Genomic DNA, 15,293 nt, shown 5'->3' with positions numbered 1-15,293 from the left:
GTGACAGTACACGTCGATATAAATGTACATAAAAAAAACCCAACAACGTTTATATACAAGACAAGTGTTTCTGTAAAAAGACAAATACAAATAGTGCAACAAAATTAATACTGAATGCGTAAAGTACTAGATTACTTTCTGTACATAGGTGGTTATGTGCAGTACACAGTATGTCTATACACAGTATAAACTTAACATGAAGGATGACGCGTACTGTACACTAATGCATCGTGTTTTAGTGTTGCAGGGTTGTTGTTACCTGCTCATCAGACTGAAGGCCTGGGGACACAAACCGCTCTGGGGCCCGTTTCACAAAGGAGGTTCAACAAACTCCGAGTCTAATCCTGAACCCTGAGTTGATCTAGCCTGAGATAGGAAACTCCGAGTTTTCGGTTTCAGAACAGGTGATTTGAGTTAGTTCAGTCAACTCAGAGTAGGTTAACTCAGAGTTAAGCGCGTGCACCACGACTATAAAAAGCCAGCATCAATGGAGCCCCGATTCGACGAGTCACCATGGCGACGGGGGAGAGGAGGGCTGCGTTTTTTACCACACTGGAACTCGAACTCTTAATGTGCTCATACGGCGAATTTGCGCATGTTTTTAGAAAAAAGTGTAACACCGCTGCAGCTGCAAAAGAGAGGGAGGCGGCGTGGGGGAACATTGCTGCTCGGGTCAATGCGTAAGTTTAAACGTAGTCCTTTGCAATCACAATAATATTACAGGGGAAAACTGCTTGAATGGTAGCTCATTAATTTAGTTCATGTAGGTGCAATCCCGCGGGGGAGAAGTGCACTTGGTAGCAGCTCAAGATGAAACATAAAAACATTGTTCAAACAGGTAAGACACGGCATAATTTAATGGGGGTACCTCATTTTGATCATGTGTTATATTATAAAGTAAATATTAAGTGGCTGTTTGACTGTGCAGTTGTTTTATCACCAACATAATGCTGCGCAAAGAAACGCAGCGCAACACACAATATCTCCTGGGATGTGAGAGCGTGACTCCGGCTGGTAATGTTGCAAATGTAAGGACGGATTAGGTTGTGTATGTAGATGATGGACTGTGACGTGAAACGGTACCGTTCAAAAAGATAATTGTCTGGAAATGCCAGAACATCTATGCGCGGTCTGATAACCATCTCCCGACGAATATTTTAATTCCCTGCGCAGTAATGCTGCACCTTCATCCACGGGATCGTTGTCAAAAGGACATGTTAGTGAAAAAAAAGTGCCTACTGACTGATTTTTTTTTAAATAACAGACGGCAGAACTATGTTATCCCAAAACTCGCCTGCTGACGAATGAATGAGGAAATCAAATACCGTGTGTAGCTGACAGAGGGCGGAGACAGAGAGAAACTCGAGGTTCATTGAGAAAAACCTGGTCCCGACCAGGTTAGGTTCATAGAGTCTGTTACTATGGTAACTGACCGAGAGCTTAAGTTACCGCTCTCTGTGAAACAGGCTAGAGTTACCCCTCTTTCTCTGGTTTGAGTTACCTCCCGTTGTGAAACGGAAAACTCAGAGTTTCCCTCATTTCAGGCTTAACAAACTCGGAGTTTTCACTAAACCTGCTTTGTGAAACGGGCCCCAGGTCTGGTTGTTGTGGGCGCACAGAGCTCTGTAGCGCCTCCCTGAGGGGAGAAGCTGGAACAGCTCAGTATGTGACTGGTCTGCTGTGATTTTACAGGTGAGGAAATCAGAACAATCTCGTACAGATTCCTGGTTGGTCTCCTCAGACAGAGATGATAAAGTGGAGTCTGTGCTAATAGAACCTGCGGTCTTTACAGATCATCAGGCCGTTACAATTAAGGTCAATATGGCAGCAATTAGGTACAACTCTAATAGAGATTACTGGAAATTAAATAGAACATTATTACAAAATAAGCAATTTAAAAATGAAGCTCAAAAAATAATTGAAAAATATGGGAGGCAAGCAAATTCACTAAACAGAATTGAATTAATTAGAATTAATTAAAGTATGACATTAGAAAGTTAGCTATTGCATCTGGGACTGCACTTTTTTGTTTTGTTGTTGTTGTATTTAGTCTGTGGACTTTGGTTTTGCTCATTTGCATTACATCTGTGCAGCCATGTTGTATTTATGATGTACAAATACTCACAGTGTCACTTTGATCTGGGATGTCAGGAAACTGCACAGCTGTTTTTTTGTTTTTTTACACACAGATTTAATTCGTGCTCACTGGTAAATGTGTCTTCTATAAAACTTACTTTCAAATTTCAGTTTAAAAGTCTGTTGATTGGCAGTGAAACAGAAAATGTGCGTAAAATTCACCCTCCTCAGTGACACTGAACTGAGCTCAGACGTGGAAACACACTGCACCTTCAGAATGTTGTGATCTGTTGAATTTTAACTGCTGCATGCTCACTCATACATACAGCTGTTTAAACTGGTTGAATGCATTTTGTCTACTTGAAAATGAAGCGCTAACATCATAAAATGAGGTTTGTGACGTCGATGCTGCAGAAAGAAGCGAACATACCACAAATATGAACTGGACTTTATTGTTTTTCTCTACATTCAGCTCAGCCATGGTTCAATCTACACACAGTTCATCTCACAGCTCTAAGTTCACTTTGCCAGAAACGAACATCTAAAGCTTCAGCTGACATTCCCACAAAAGATCAAGCTACTGAAACGGACTCTATTCTCTTATACAAAACTAGAGGAGAGGGTTTGCTCTGACTTTGACACTCGGCAGACTGTTAACACTACGGAGCACAGATGAACAGGAGAAGGCGACGGTAGAAAAGCTCAGCTGCAAAGTGCTGACGTTCACTTCTGGGAAACTTCGTCCAACGTGGGCTCTAACAGACACAAAGCACAGTTATTAACTCAGCAGCAACATTTATATTTTCGAACGCTACTTTTCTGATCTTATTATGTCACATTCAGATTTTACACTTTCTGAAACCTGATCAACAAAGCATCCAGATAACCAGACCTCACACACAGTTTACCATCCATGGAACACCTGAACTCCACCTCCACTCACCTGTGAATTTGAACTCAGGGAAAGATGTGAGGTCTCCACCACCATAGAGTCTCTGAAGCTTGGATATCTCCTCGGCCAGGGCCTTTTCATACTCTGAGCCTGCATCGACGAGCCCCCCGGCAGCCCTACGGCGGGACAAAGGTCCATCAGCAGCAGAGTAATGTTTAATTTTTAATGCATTTCAGGGCCGAGACACTCGGCTGTGCCATCAAATCTGGTTTATTCAGTAATTTTGATGGAAAAAACAAAGTAAGTGCAGAATCATGCTTCATTTATTTTAGTTTAGTAGTTGGAATAATTGTTTCTAAACATCAGATTTTGAAAGGGAACAACTTACATCCCCATCAATCATTTTTCATGTTTTCCAGATTAAAGTTCTGCAGTAAAAACTGAGCTCTGGAGCTCTGACCTCACTTTAAAGTGCATCACAGCCTGATGGATCCTCCTCTGAGCCACAGAGCTCCATTAAAACATCGATCAGCAGCACTGTTGCTCTGGCTGACATCACACACACCCACACACACCTTTATCTCACACCTCTGCGACTCCTGGATTATCAGACCCTGTTCCAAACCCAGCTAACACACGGCAAACAAACTGGGATGGAACCAGAAGCCGTGTGGTGGAGGCGGTGAGACTTACTGGCTTTTTGTGGAGTATTCGCGAATGGAGTCCAGGAAGAGCTTCTGAATCGGGTCCATTTGAGCTGAGAGTCAGAGGGAGGAAAAAAAAAACATGAATGAATCTTCACAGGAACATAAACCAGGACCAAGAGTTTGATATCATCTGTCCATGTGGAGAGAGCATACGACAATCCGGTCTGAACCATAACCCTCATGCACACAACAGCACCCGGGAGTGAAGGCAGAGCCGGCCACAGGGGTCAGACAGGAAAGAGCGTGGACAGGTGAGGTCAGTCGACAGGTTAAAGGGTTGCTGTGATAGGTCATGCTAAGATACACGTTTACAGGACTGCTGAAAGGTAGAAGCTGTCTAATCGAAGGCAACATTGAACAGAGCAAAGAACCGATTTCAAATGTTCAACTTGGACTCCACACACAGCAACCAGGGTGCGATTTCACCAAGTGCTTTTACCAGGAGAGAGAGGAAGGAAGGTTTCCATTTACACATTATCCACAAAAAAAAACACTCGATCAGACACGCAGGGATCGATTACAGATTACTTTTAACATGCGAGTCCCAGACAAGTGTGTGAAGAGTGAGGGAGGAAGGAGGAGAGAAAAAAAAACAAGATGGCAGGTGACGGCCGCAACCTGACCGTTCTCCTTCAGAGGAAACAGCAGCGTTAACATTATCTTTAGTGTTTGACAACCACCAGAACAGGTCCATCAAACCACAACACAACACCAGGAGACGGAGGACTATCGACCACGATGGAACGTCCATGGAAGGACAGGTGGGAATTAAACCGATGATCTTACAAAAAGAAAGAAAACATCTGAGATTCTGACTAAAATGAAAAAGCAACTAGTAAAAGTTGGGAGGAACACATTACGGTTAATGATGCAGAGAGTGGAAAGAATGAGTGCAGTTAGGAGGCAGACATTAGCATGAAGTGAAACCTTGTAAGTGCCCAGAAATGAGACGTGAAAACTCTTGATGCTGTGCAGTTAAAACATGCACCACGGCTGAAGCAGCACAAACACGTCAGACAATGAGCTGAACTACATGAGATGAGTGAGCCACAGGGGACAGGGGTTTATAAGGCGTGAAGGACGGGAGAGACTGTTTGAGGGTTATGGGCTAAAATACATCAAGAAACACTAAGAGACTATCAGGAACCAGCTGTGCAAAGCCAGAACAAAAACTTGAGTTTGTGATGTCGAGTAGCTTTACACTTTATCTTTACGCTCATCACAAACGACTACTGTAACTCAGATCAATGGTGATGAAAACGAGTGCTGGGAGACTGAGGGTCCACAGAGGAAAAGAGAGGGACTGTGGGGGAGGGGGAGGTTGTAGTGTGTACCCTCAGGTGGTTCGACTGGTTCAGCTGGGGCCTGCAGGTCCTCTCCTGCAGCTTCAGCCACAACTGGAGCGGGGTCCACCAGCTCCTCGGCGCTCTCCACGGGGGCAGAAACTTCAGCTGCAGGGGCTTCAGCGGGGGCAGCTTCAGCCTCTGCAGCAGCTTCTACAGGGGCAGCTTCAGCAGCTTCTACAGGGGCTTCAGCAGCTTCTACGGGGGCTTCAGCAGCTTCTACAGGGGCAGCTTCAGCAGTTTCTACAGGGGCAGCTTCAGCAGTTTCTACAGGGGCAGCTTCAGCAGCTTCTACAGGGGCTTCAGCAGCTTCTACGGGGGCAGCTTCAGCAGCTTCTACAGGGGCAGCTTCAGCAGCTTCTACAGGGGCCACAGGCTCTGGGGCTGCTTCAGCTGCAGGTTCTGGGGTCACTTCTAACGGGGTGGCTTCAGCCTCTACGGGCTCTGCAGCAGCTTCTACAGGGACAGCTTCAGCCACAGGCTCTGGGGCTGCTTCACTTGCAGGTTCTGGGGCTGCTTCTACGGGGACAGCTTCTGCAGCAGCTTCGATGGGAGGCTCTGCTGGGGCAGCTTCAGGGGCTGGTGCTGCTTCGACAGCGGGAGCTTCAGCTGCAGCTTCAACGGGAGTTTCATCAACTGGGGCTGCAGCTTCAGCAGGAGTTTCAGCTGGTGGAGCAGCAGCAGCAGCTTCAGATATAGTTGCTGCAGCTTCAGCAACAACTTCAACCACTGGTACAGCTTCAGCAACCGCTTCAGCGACGGCCTCAACCACTGGTACAGCTTCGGCAACCACTTCAGCAACCGCCTCAACTACTGGTGCAACTTCAGCAACCACTTCAGCAACGGCTTCAACCGCAGGTGCAGCTTCAGCCGCAGGTGCAGCTTCAGCCGCTGGGGCAGATTCAGAGACTGCTTCGACAGCGGGAGGCTCTTCAACAACAGGAGTGGCTTCAGCGGCTGAAGCAGGTTCAGGGGCAGCTTCAGCAGTGGGAGCGGCTTCAACCACAGGGGCGGCAGCCTCTACGGCAGGGGTGGCTGCCACGGCCTCAGGTGCAGCAGCAGAGGGTGTAGGCTCTGCTGCTGGTTTAGCTGCAGCTTCAGCTGCTGCTGCAGCAGCCACTGACTTGTGCTGGACAAGTTTCTCTATATCGAAGTACGTTTTAGGCTGGTTTTTGTCTAGGACGAAGGAGGGCAAGCAGACAAGATGCGTTATTTTAAACATGTTTATGGTTGAATGACAAAAAGTCCACTGTAAATCCACATGAAACAAAATGCCAACATTTTACTGAGAGAATCCAACGATATCCAGGAAGCTGGGATCTCCAACATTTACAGGGATTACAGGGAAATACAAAAAGAAACATAAAAGAGAAAACATTACAAAGCTGGGAGTTAACCAAACGATACCACAAATGTATTCTAGAAAAGCTTCAACCTAACTGCTCAGAGAAGAGAAGAGCTGAACCTGTGACACCTGAACAAAGCAGCTTTACATAGAAACAAATGGAACACGTTCATCTCAAAAGGACCTAAAACTCAGCTGACGGGGCCGTAACCTGTGGAAGGAAAATCCAAAGTGAATACGATGAACTGTGGTGCAAACGTCACTGAATGATTCGAGGTAATCCAGCTCATAATCAGAGCATTTATATTTCACATTAAAGATTTTAATGCAAAAACACATCCAAACAAATCTGCACATGAGCCACATCCTGGTTCTACAGCAACAGGTTAAACAGGCTTTTTATTTATACGACTGCTCTCTTAGCCTGCAGCCATGACCACACACCTGCTGCATGCCGTTATGTGTTTTTAACATGACGTGGGGCATGTGGGCTGGAATCTCACCCCTGACCTTTGCTGCACTTCCTGTCACATTTTCTCCAGCAGGACTCCAAGTCGCACAATGTCACACACAAGAGCTAAACAAAGCTTTACGCTGGATCAGTTTATGATCAGCTACATGGTTTCTGCACAACATTCACAGCTGCCTGTTATGTGGTTGAAATATTTGGGTCTAACCCGTAAAACAGTTGCGTAATGCAATCAGTCAGACAACAGCAGAGGAAGAACGTCTCCACCAACGTCATGATGATACATGTTGGATTTTTAACAAAAATGTTAAATCTGTCTTTTTCCACCAACGTTTGAATCCAGCGTCAACCTCAAGGGCTGAAAAATGAAGCCGATGCAGAAAAACTGTCTCAACAACGGCTCCTTGAGGCTGGCTCCAAAAGGAGTCAGTGCCCATAGACCCCCACATTAACTTTACAGCAGAAATAAACAGCTTGGTGCAAGAAATGGTTTTACTCTCTGTAGCTAATTTGCTCTTTCATGACGACTGTAAGGGGGTGATTTTTACATAACTCACCTGTTTAAGTCATATTAAGGCTTGAAATGATCACTACTTGTCGGCCCGGCTGCTTTCACTGACAGCTAGCTGCTAAGCTTCAGCAACCAGGCTTCACTCAGCCGTCTCAGCTCCACCTCTTTGCCCATTTTTGGATTAGCTGGGAGTTTGGTGGAGCCAGTCACTGCCAAGTTGGCACCACTGTCACTGAGCTTCACAATGTCTCTTCAGAGAGCTATGAGAGACGCCGCGGGGACGGCGTCCACGTTTTCTACAGTCTGTGGTTTGCATATATTTTGGCGAATGCACACGACAAACCATCACGCTGCATTAGCTCTTGTTTGCGCTGTAATCACAGACATACAAAACACTGAAGAAAAATGTCCAAATGTTACAGCTGTGAGACACATCTGAAGCTATATGAAGAGTTTCACTGAAGCTGACTGGTGAGTGTTTGTCCTTCATGGACGCAGCTGCACTGAAAACAGGAAGTCAGACTCATTTGAGCAGTACGTCCATGACGTGTGTGCTCAGACTGGGCTGAGTGAGCAGATTAGGCTTAATAAGGCCAGACAGGTAGACAGAAACATCAGACCTGAGGTGAAACAACAACAACAACAACAACAACAACAACAACAACAACAACTGCAGTCCAGTCCAGACCTGAACCTGCTGTCTGTCTCCAACACTGCGTCCTTGTTCTAGTGGAGCAGTGAAGTCCTCAAGAGACAAATGACTGATTTTCCTGAGTGTCGTCTGTAGACAACACTGTGCCTTTTGTGACAGCACTGTGAGCACAGACACTGAATCAATCTGTCGGAAACAAACACAAAGTCATGTAAAACATTCAGTAACATCACAAAACCAGCAGCGACGTGCAGATGCTCTGAGTCCGAAAGGTTTTTTTCTGTTGTAGTAAATATTAACTTCAAACTATATTTTAGCCTAAACTGAAGCCTGACGTGTTCCTTCCTCGACACATCACTGACATCTGTACCACAGTTCCAGCAGCTCGAGCTTCACTGACGGGCTGAGAAGGTCTCAGCGGCGGCGGCGGCGCTCTGAAACGTACCTGAGCCGCTCTTCTTCACCAACTTCTTAGAGCCTCCGGATTTTGTGCTGAGGGCTGCAGCTGCAGGTGCTCTTCTCAGAGTACTCCAGCTCTCAGCCTGCAAACACTGAGAACACACACACACACACACACACACACACACACACACACACACACACACACGATTACATTCAGCTATTCACCTGAAAAGGAGCAGAAACTCATTACTGATCTAAAAACAATCAAAGCGTTAAAAATGTTACTATAAACACACTATAAACACATCATCTTGTAAATAATGTTGCGCCAACAACAACAACTACAGACATTTCAATAATCTCTGATATTGTGTCTTAAATACGTGAAAATCAAACCTGACTGGTTTCTAATCTTGTCACTTTCTTTTGAAGCAGAGTCATTAGTTTGAGGCACCTTCAGAACATCTGACGGTGAACGGTTTGAGGACGTCAACGGCAGAAATCTGCTCTCACACTGAACGATATGACCTTAAAGCTCAGGTAGACCAGGTGTGCAGCAGGTCTGCTTCAGGCTCAGGTGTGATGACCTCTAGTGGCATTAAGGTGAGCTTTACAGGAGCAAGCAGCCGAGCTCAGACTAAACCACAGGAGCGGTTTAAACTCGGCAGCAGGGTTTAAGAGACGGTGTGATTTTGTTCTTTAATCTGCTGCTCAGCCAATGACAGAGCAGCAGGCCACAGGTGTTTCTCTAAACCTGCCTCTGCTGCTTCCTTGCATACCTTCATATCAGCTCTTCACTGACTCGACATGATGGAAACTCTTTCTGGCTTCACAAAACCTGGAAATAGATTCTGAACATCTTGTACCCATTTTCTCACGATTCAGCCATTTTGTTGGGATCTCCACTAGAATTTAAAATAAAGTTCTGTGTTTGAAGAATACTGACTGCTGCGTCAAAGGTGTGTGAGAGGTTTAAAAATACACCAAATCCAGTGTTAACGTAAAGGAGCCTGATCCCAATGAACATGGCCTGTTCCAGTTCAACGATGGACAGATTCCAGTGTGAGTCAGCGACTCTGTACTGGGGAGGCTTCAGTTCACAAACATTCACACAATCATAAAAATGTCTTCATGAGCAAATCAGAGAGCTCAGGGTGAAATTCATGAGCAGGAGCTTCAGCTGAAGGCCTGAGAGTCTGCTCTCAGCCTGCAGACACAGCCTCGAGTCTGAGCTTCACGTTTTCACCGATTCACGCTTTCATCCGAAGAGAAAACAGAGCGGAGTCCATCGCAGCTCCACATGCATGAAGAACATTATTCTGGCTGACTGCAGCCACGAGCTTAGGGGTGAAGACGACACGGACAAACAGCTGAGCACCGTCCAAACATCACTTTGGTCCCTTGATGCTTCCGGCAGGGACTCGGACGTGAAAGAGCACATGAGTGTAGGTGAAGGCTTTAAGTTTGATTACCTTGATACAGCCCAGCCGTCCCATCCTCAGCAGGGAAGCCGCCATCTTTCTGTGCAGGGTGGCAGTGCTGTGCATCCGACGATCAATCAAAACGGAAAGGAGAGCAGAGTCAGAACATCCTCACATACACACACACACACGAGCATCGTGCAGGAAAACATGAAAACACGAAGGACAAGCAGCTGTGATAGACTGAGCGGCAGCCTGTGAGGGTGCAGGCTGCTCCAATCAAACCAGTTTATTCCGTCACCTCTTGATAAATCAGGCTGCAGTCGCTTCGTGCGGTGGTCTCCGGCTCACAGCAGCAGCATGGCTCAGCCTCAGTCCGACACACGCACCTTTATGTAAGCACGAAGGCGACAGTTACCGCCCCCTCCCCGACCACAAGCCCTGCGTGTGCTGCTGCAGTCAGCCTGTCTGTGATTATCTTCTCCGTGTTAATATTCAGCTGTGTCCGACATGCATGTGCTGTTCTACCTGCTGAACGCTGTGAACATCTATGGGGTCTGCTCGCTCATTCAGGCAGCTCTTCCTCTGAAATGTGACATATTTAAGGTATTTTGGCGCCATAAAAAGCAGCTTCAGTGACGTTTCTGACTCTACTTTTACTCTTTCGTCTTATAATATTGTTTTATGAAGCTAAACGTGTGTGTTTTGGTGAGGAAACCCCCGCTTTAACCCCTCAGCTGTTCTTGTGTACATTGTGTTCTTTCTCGAGGGGGCGTGTATTGCGTAGCCAGTGACGTCATTTCAGCGCGACTAAACGCCACAGTCCGCGTGCGCCAGCGTCGCACCACAACAGACATGGCTGCCGTGTGTTTCTGTGGAGACTGGTTTGTCCTCAGCTGCGACACCAAACTCGTGGCAGTCGACAGCAGACAGAGCAGGTTCGGACGTCTTTAAACCGTTTGCCGTGTTTTCGGAGTTATTCGTAGACGGTCGGGTTAGCTTCTCAATGCTAACAGTGTTACCTAGCTCTACACAGGCCACTGGCAGCATGGGTTAAGTCTTAGATCCTTTCTGAATTCTTCTGGATTAGGACGTAATGTGGTTTGGAAACGTGTGAGATGTTTTGGCATCTGTGTGACGCAGTCTGACCTTCATCTCATCATCATCAGCATTATCTCATATTTGGTCGTAGTTAGCTGCAAACTGTCCTGCTGAAGGACTAGATTTCAGAACCAGCGAGTATCTGCAGATCAGATGTAAAATATATATATAAATGTAGCTTTACAAACTCTTTTTGTTTGTTTGTTTGTTTGTTTGTTTGTTTTTTAAGTTAAGTACAGACGGTGTCGTCCAATCAGAGCCGAGAAGCCTACCAATCATCTTTGATTTTCATTGAGTGGAGGGGGTTTGTCCTTTATCATAGCACTGTGAACAAATGATGATAACGATTTTTAATTGTCAAAAGGTTTCCCAACGAGGAGCCTGTTTATTATGAGCAAGTTATCCCACAGAAACACTTTAATCTGAAACACTTTAACCCGAAACAGCGCAGACTGTGAAACGTCACAGTCATAATAATCATTACTGCTGAAAGCCTCAGGTCGTCTGAGCTGAGCTCGTAACAAACCAGATGAACAGTCAAAAATAACTGATTTTCACCTTCATGACTTTGTTGCAGAGAACCGTTTGTGTTCGACTGCAGCACCGCTGAGAGGAAGACGAAGAGTACCAAGGACGATGACAACAGGTAAAAACAGGCAGGTGACGCCTGCTGCTCAAGGAAGTGATAAAGTCTTAAAAGTTAAAAAGACAGATAAATTCATTTCAATCCATATTTTCTACTCTCTTAAATATCTGATGTGCTGTGTGACCTCAGATGTAAAAACATGGAGTATTTGGATCATGAATGTTGTATCTTTAATGGCGGTGGCTCGTCTCCTCTGTCATCAGTGATGGCGCCGCAGAGGAAACAGGAAGTGACAAAGTCCTCGCCTTCACTGTGTCTCCATCTGGAAAGCTGGTGGCGCTGACTGATGACAACAAGAGGCTGGTCCTGTTTCAGCGTGAGCCTTCATGGCGGTGCGTCAGCATCAGGTCGGTGCAGCCGCAGCAGCTTCACGATCTGCAGAAGACCTGACAGGTGTGTTAACAATGTGTGTGTGCGCTCTGCACAGGTGCGTGGTGAGGAGGTGCACCTCCCTCATGTTCAGCCATGCCGAGAAGGAGCTGCTGGCAGCCGACAAATCAGGAGACGTGTACTCGTTCTCAGTGGAGGAGCCGCAGAAGGAGGGCGAGCTGAAGATGGGCCACCTGTCCATGCTGCTGGCCGTGGTGAGGAACGCTGAGCCGTCACACCTGTGGCAGGAAGTGACACACTTCTCGTTACTCCTCTCGCCTAGGTTTAGCTGCTCTGAGGCTGGCCGGGGTTTGTGATGTCAGAAGGTCAAAGGTCAGCCAGCTGAGTTGAGTGAAGGTGACCTGTGTTTGTCACAGGTCTGCAGTCACGCACAAACAGAAGAAAATAGACCTCAAGTGTGAAAATGCACTTCAGGTCACGTTTACATGTGTAAAGAGAGAATTGGTGGATTAAAATAGAAATGTGTGTGTGTGTGTGTGTGTGTGTGTGTGTGTGTGTGTCCGTCTGTCTGAGAGACTCTGAGGACAAACACTAACAGATCTCTCGGTCACAGTTTGTTCTGAATGATTTCGCTCCTCTGTCGTCTTCAGACCACGTCGCCGGACGACAGGTACATCATCACAGCCGACCGCGATGAGAAGATCAGAGTGAGTCACCTCAGGTGTCCCTACAACATCCAGTCCTTCTGCCTGGGACATCAGCAGTGAGTAACCGAACCGCAGAGAAGAAGAAGAACCCCTGAAATACCTTTAATGAAACACTGAATGTGCAAAGAGTTTCACCACAGTGGAAAGTTCATCAGTGAACTCTGTGTGTGTGTGTGTGTGTGTGTGTGTGTGTGTGTGTGTGTGTGTGTGTGTGTGTGTGTGTGTCCTGCTTGCTCTCAGGTTCGTCAGCGCTCTGCTGGTTCCAGCAGGTCATCCTCACCTGCTGCTGTCAGGATCAGGGGTATGTGTGCACAGACTGACTTTAAACACAGCGTCTCTCCTTCAAAACAAGCAAAACTAGAGATCGAGTGCTCGTGGCGCAGCGTGGCATCATGGGAGATGTAGTCTTCACCGTTACACAAACCATGGAACTGTTACCCTGAATAGAAATATGTTTCTGAGACAGCATGTAGACGTGAAAAGTTTGTTTTGTGATGTCAAAGATCTGCTGCACGCTGAGGCCTCGCAGTGTGACATCAGAGCCAGACGCGAGTTTCAGCTCAGTGTGAAGCGTGTGTGTGTTTGTCAGGACGGCACCGTGAAGCTGTGGGAGTACGAGTCCGGCCAAAAGCTGCAGAGCTGGGACCTCAGAGCGCTCGAAGAGACGTTGAGCCCCGAGGCGGACGAGCAGAAGGTAACCGCAGAGTGTGTTTAGCTTCCTGTCTCCTCACGGAGCGGCCGGCATGGTCGTCTGTCGTGTCACTGTGAGATTCCTCTTTGGTGGAGGGATCAGAAAACGGGTCACACGCTCGCTCTGAACCGCGAAGCTTCGTCTGTGTGTTCGTGTCCTGTGGACAGCTGCGGCGTTAGCCTCAGCGGAGCTAAAGAACTCATGTCTGCACAGAACGGTGACGTTTCCAGCACGAGATCGAGTTTGCCTTTTAAATATCCAGTTATTCGCTGGCATCCCTGCAGATCCTTGAACTCCACCCGTGCTGTCTTGTAAAAGTCAGCAGTTGTCGTCGTGTTGGTCGTCTGCAGACGAGTGGATGTTTCTCCATGACAGTTTATTGGGGAAACACCAGCTGTGCTCAGTTTAAGCCTTCGCTGGCTCTTAAATTTCATCCTTTCATCTCCGCCGCAGCAAACAGGCTCCAGACAAAGTCACGTTCAGGGTCAACGGTTTTCAAATGTGATGAAATGATGAAGAATATATTTAAATGTGTGGTTTGTTCAGTCTGAAACGTTAAAGATCTCATTATTGCCTCTGTGTAAATAAAGGTTTTCCACGTTGGACAGGCAGTAAAAAGTCACCTCTTTTACAGACTGACCAATCAGAAGCCTGCGTTGACTCCTCCACTCTGCCTGTCTGTGTCTTATTTCCCAGAAGCCATCTGTGTGCCGCATCACCAGCTCTCCTGACGCTCGTCATGTCGCCGTGCAGTGTGAGAGGTGAGAGCAGCTTCCTGTCTGTGAATCAGCTGACAGGAAGTCGTCTTACAGCTTCCTGTTTGCCTTCATCCATTGCTTTAATACAAAGCCTGAAGCACAAGAGGCAAATAAAACATCCCTCCACAGTCATAAAACCCCTTAAAGAATGCAGGAATGACCTAACGGTTGTTTTCAGCGTCCGCTGATCCATCGGTTCCTTCGATGATTCATTGTTTAGTCTGTAAAATCACACTTTGTCCTCAGTTTCCTGTTTCATCTGATGAGCAAAGCCTCATGTTCACCTTGATTATCAGAGCAGCTCATGAACTCATCACAGCAGCACTGCGCAGAGCTGCTCAGTGGGTCTCACAGTGCTGCCCTCTGGTGGACAAAGTGCTGAATGGCCCCCTGTAGGTGAACCTGACAGTCAGGCAGTGTGTCGTTCATCTTCAGACGCATCACTTCCTCCACAGTCACCTCGTGGATCGTTCGAGTTGCTGCGACAGGAAGCTGTTTTTAACTTTCACACCACTAAAGCTAATTTTGCTCGACATCATTAAATGTATTCTTGGCTGAGTGGAGGCACAGGGTCACTGTGGAGGTCAGGGGTCGGGGGTGAGGTTAGAGGCTCAGCTCGGTGAAGCCATCACTTCCTGAATCCTGACGATGGATCCGCCCAGTGATCAGCTGATCTCTGTGTCCTCAGAGAGTCCTGGGTTCAGTTTTTCACAGTGGACCGGGAGGCCGGGGAGAAGCTGGTGCCACACAGCAGGCTGTCCCTCCCCCACTGTGCCCTGGACGTGACCTTTGACCCTGAGGGCCGGTTGTGGGTGCTGATGGACTCCAGTGATGCACCGCTGCAGGTCTACAAACACACAGGAGGCTCCTGGGAGGTGCGGTCAGATCCACGTGGAGTTTATTCACTGCTGAACAGTTTCTGTGAACAGTTTTCTGTTCTGAGTGTAAATAAAGGTTGAATTGATCAAAGCACACCGAGCAGAGAGGATCACGTGCTTCACTGCTGGTCGCTGTGCGTTTGTTTTGTTGCCTCTGGGAATTTAAAATGTCATTTTTTAAAGAGAGGTTTGGTAGAGCAGCTCAGCAGCTTCTACCTTCATGACTCCATGACTCACCTGTTCGCTCTGCTGCTCCACCCAGTCTGACGCCGACAGTCCTGAGCTGAGCAGAGTGACCGAAGCCTTAAGGCTGCACTGGGAGACGCTTCAGGGTGAGAGGTCACACGCACACACACTCTTCATG

At 47.2% G+C, this 15,293-nt stretch overlaps 2 protein-coding genes across 4 annotated transcripts in view; one reads left to right on the top strand and one right to left on the bottom strand.

Annotated features, from left to right (window-relative positions):
- Positions 1 to 2,503: 2,503 nt before the first annotated feature.
- On the bottom strand, positions 2,504 to 10,259 carry LOC143330198 (uncharacterized). 3 transcript variants are annotated; one of them, XM_076746532.1, is made up of 8 exons: positions 10,120 to 10,259; positions 9,870 to 9,936; positions 8,396 to 8,546; positions 5,499 to 6,194; positions 5,010 to 5,417; positions 3,662 to 3,725; positions 3,020 to 3,144; positions 2,504 to 2,831 (listed from the first exon to the last, which is right to left on the bottom strand). In XM_076746532.1, exons 2-8 carry the CDS (start codon positions 9,912 to 9,914, stop codon positions 2,800 to 2,802), a joined length of 1,521 nt encoding a protein of 506 aa, XP_076602647.1. In that variant the 5' UTR covers positions 9,915 to 9,936; positions 10,120 to 10,259; the 3' UTR covers positions 2,504 to 2,799. The 3 variants fall into 3 exon arrangements, with proteins under 3 accessions (XP_076602647.1, XP_076602645.1, XP_076602646.1); XM_076746530.1 differs by having other exon boundaries at positions 5,010 to 6,194; XM_076746531.1 differs by having other exon boundaries at positions 5,010 to 6,194; positions 8,441 to 8,546.
- A 384-nt stretch (positions 10,260 to 10,643) lies between these two features.
- The window catches only part of wdr4 (WD repeat domain 4), a 5,680-nt gene continuing 1,030 nt past the window's right edge, over positions 10,644 to 15,293 (top strand). The window contains exons 1-10 of the mRNA XM_076746535.1: positions 10,644 to 10,756; positions 11,497 to 11,565; positions 11,769 to 11,912; positions 11,993 to 12,149; positions 12,546 to 12,658; positions 12,843 to 12,903; positions 13,192 to 13,296; positions 13,990 to 14,054; positions 14,740 to 14,926; positions 15,192 to 15,261. Coding sequence (XP_076602650.1) covers positions 10,674 to 10,756; positions 11,497 to 11,565; positions 11,769 to 11,912; positions 11,993 to 12,149; positions 12,546 to 12,658; positions 12,843 to 12,903; positions 13,192 to 13,296; positions 13,990 to 14,054; positions 14,740 to 14,926; positions 15,192 to 15,261 — 1,054 coding nt within the window. The 5' untranslated portion in view covers positions 10,644 to 10,673. The remainder of the gene's footprint in view (positions 10,757 to 11,496; positions 11,566 to 11,768; positions 11,913 to 11,992; positions 12,150 to 12,545; positions 12,659 to 12,842; positions 12,904 to 13,191; positions 13,297 to 13,989; positions 14,055 to 14,739; positions 14,927 to 15,191; positions 15,262 to 15,293) is intronic.

This window comes from Chaetodon auriga, chromosome 13, assembly GCF_051107435.1.
Source record: "Chaetodon auriga isolate fChaAug3 chromosome 13, fChaAug3.hap1, whole genome shotgun sequence".
Taxonomy (NCBI): domain Eukaryota; kingdom Metazoa; phylum Chordata; class Actinopteri; order Chaetodontiformes; family Chaetodontidae; genus Chaetodon; species Chaetodon auriga.
Note: the sequence above shows the minus strand (reverse complement) of the source record. Positions and strands in the feature narration are given on the sequence as shown.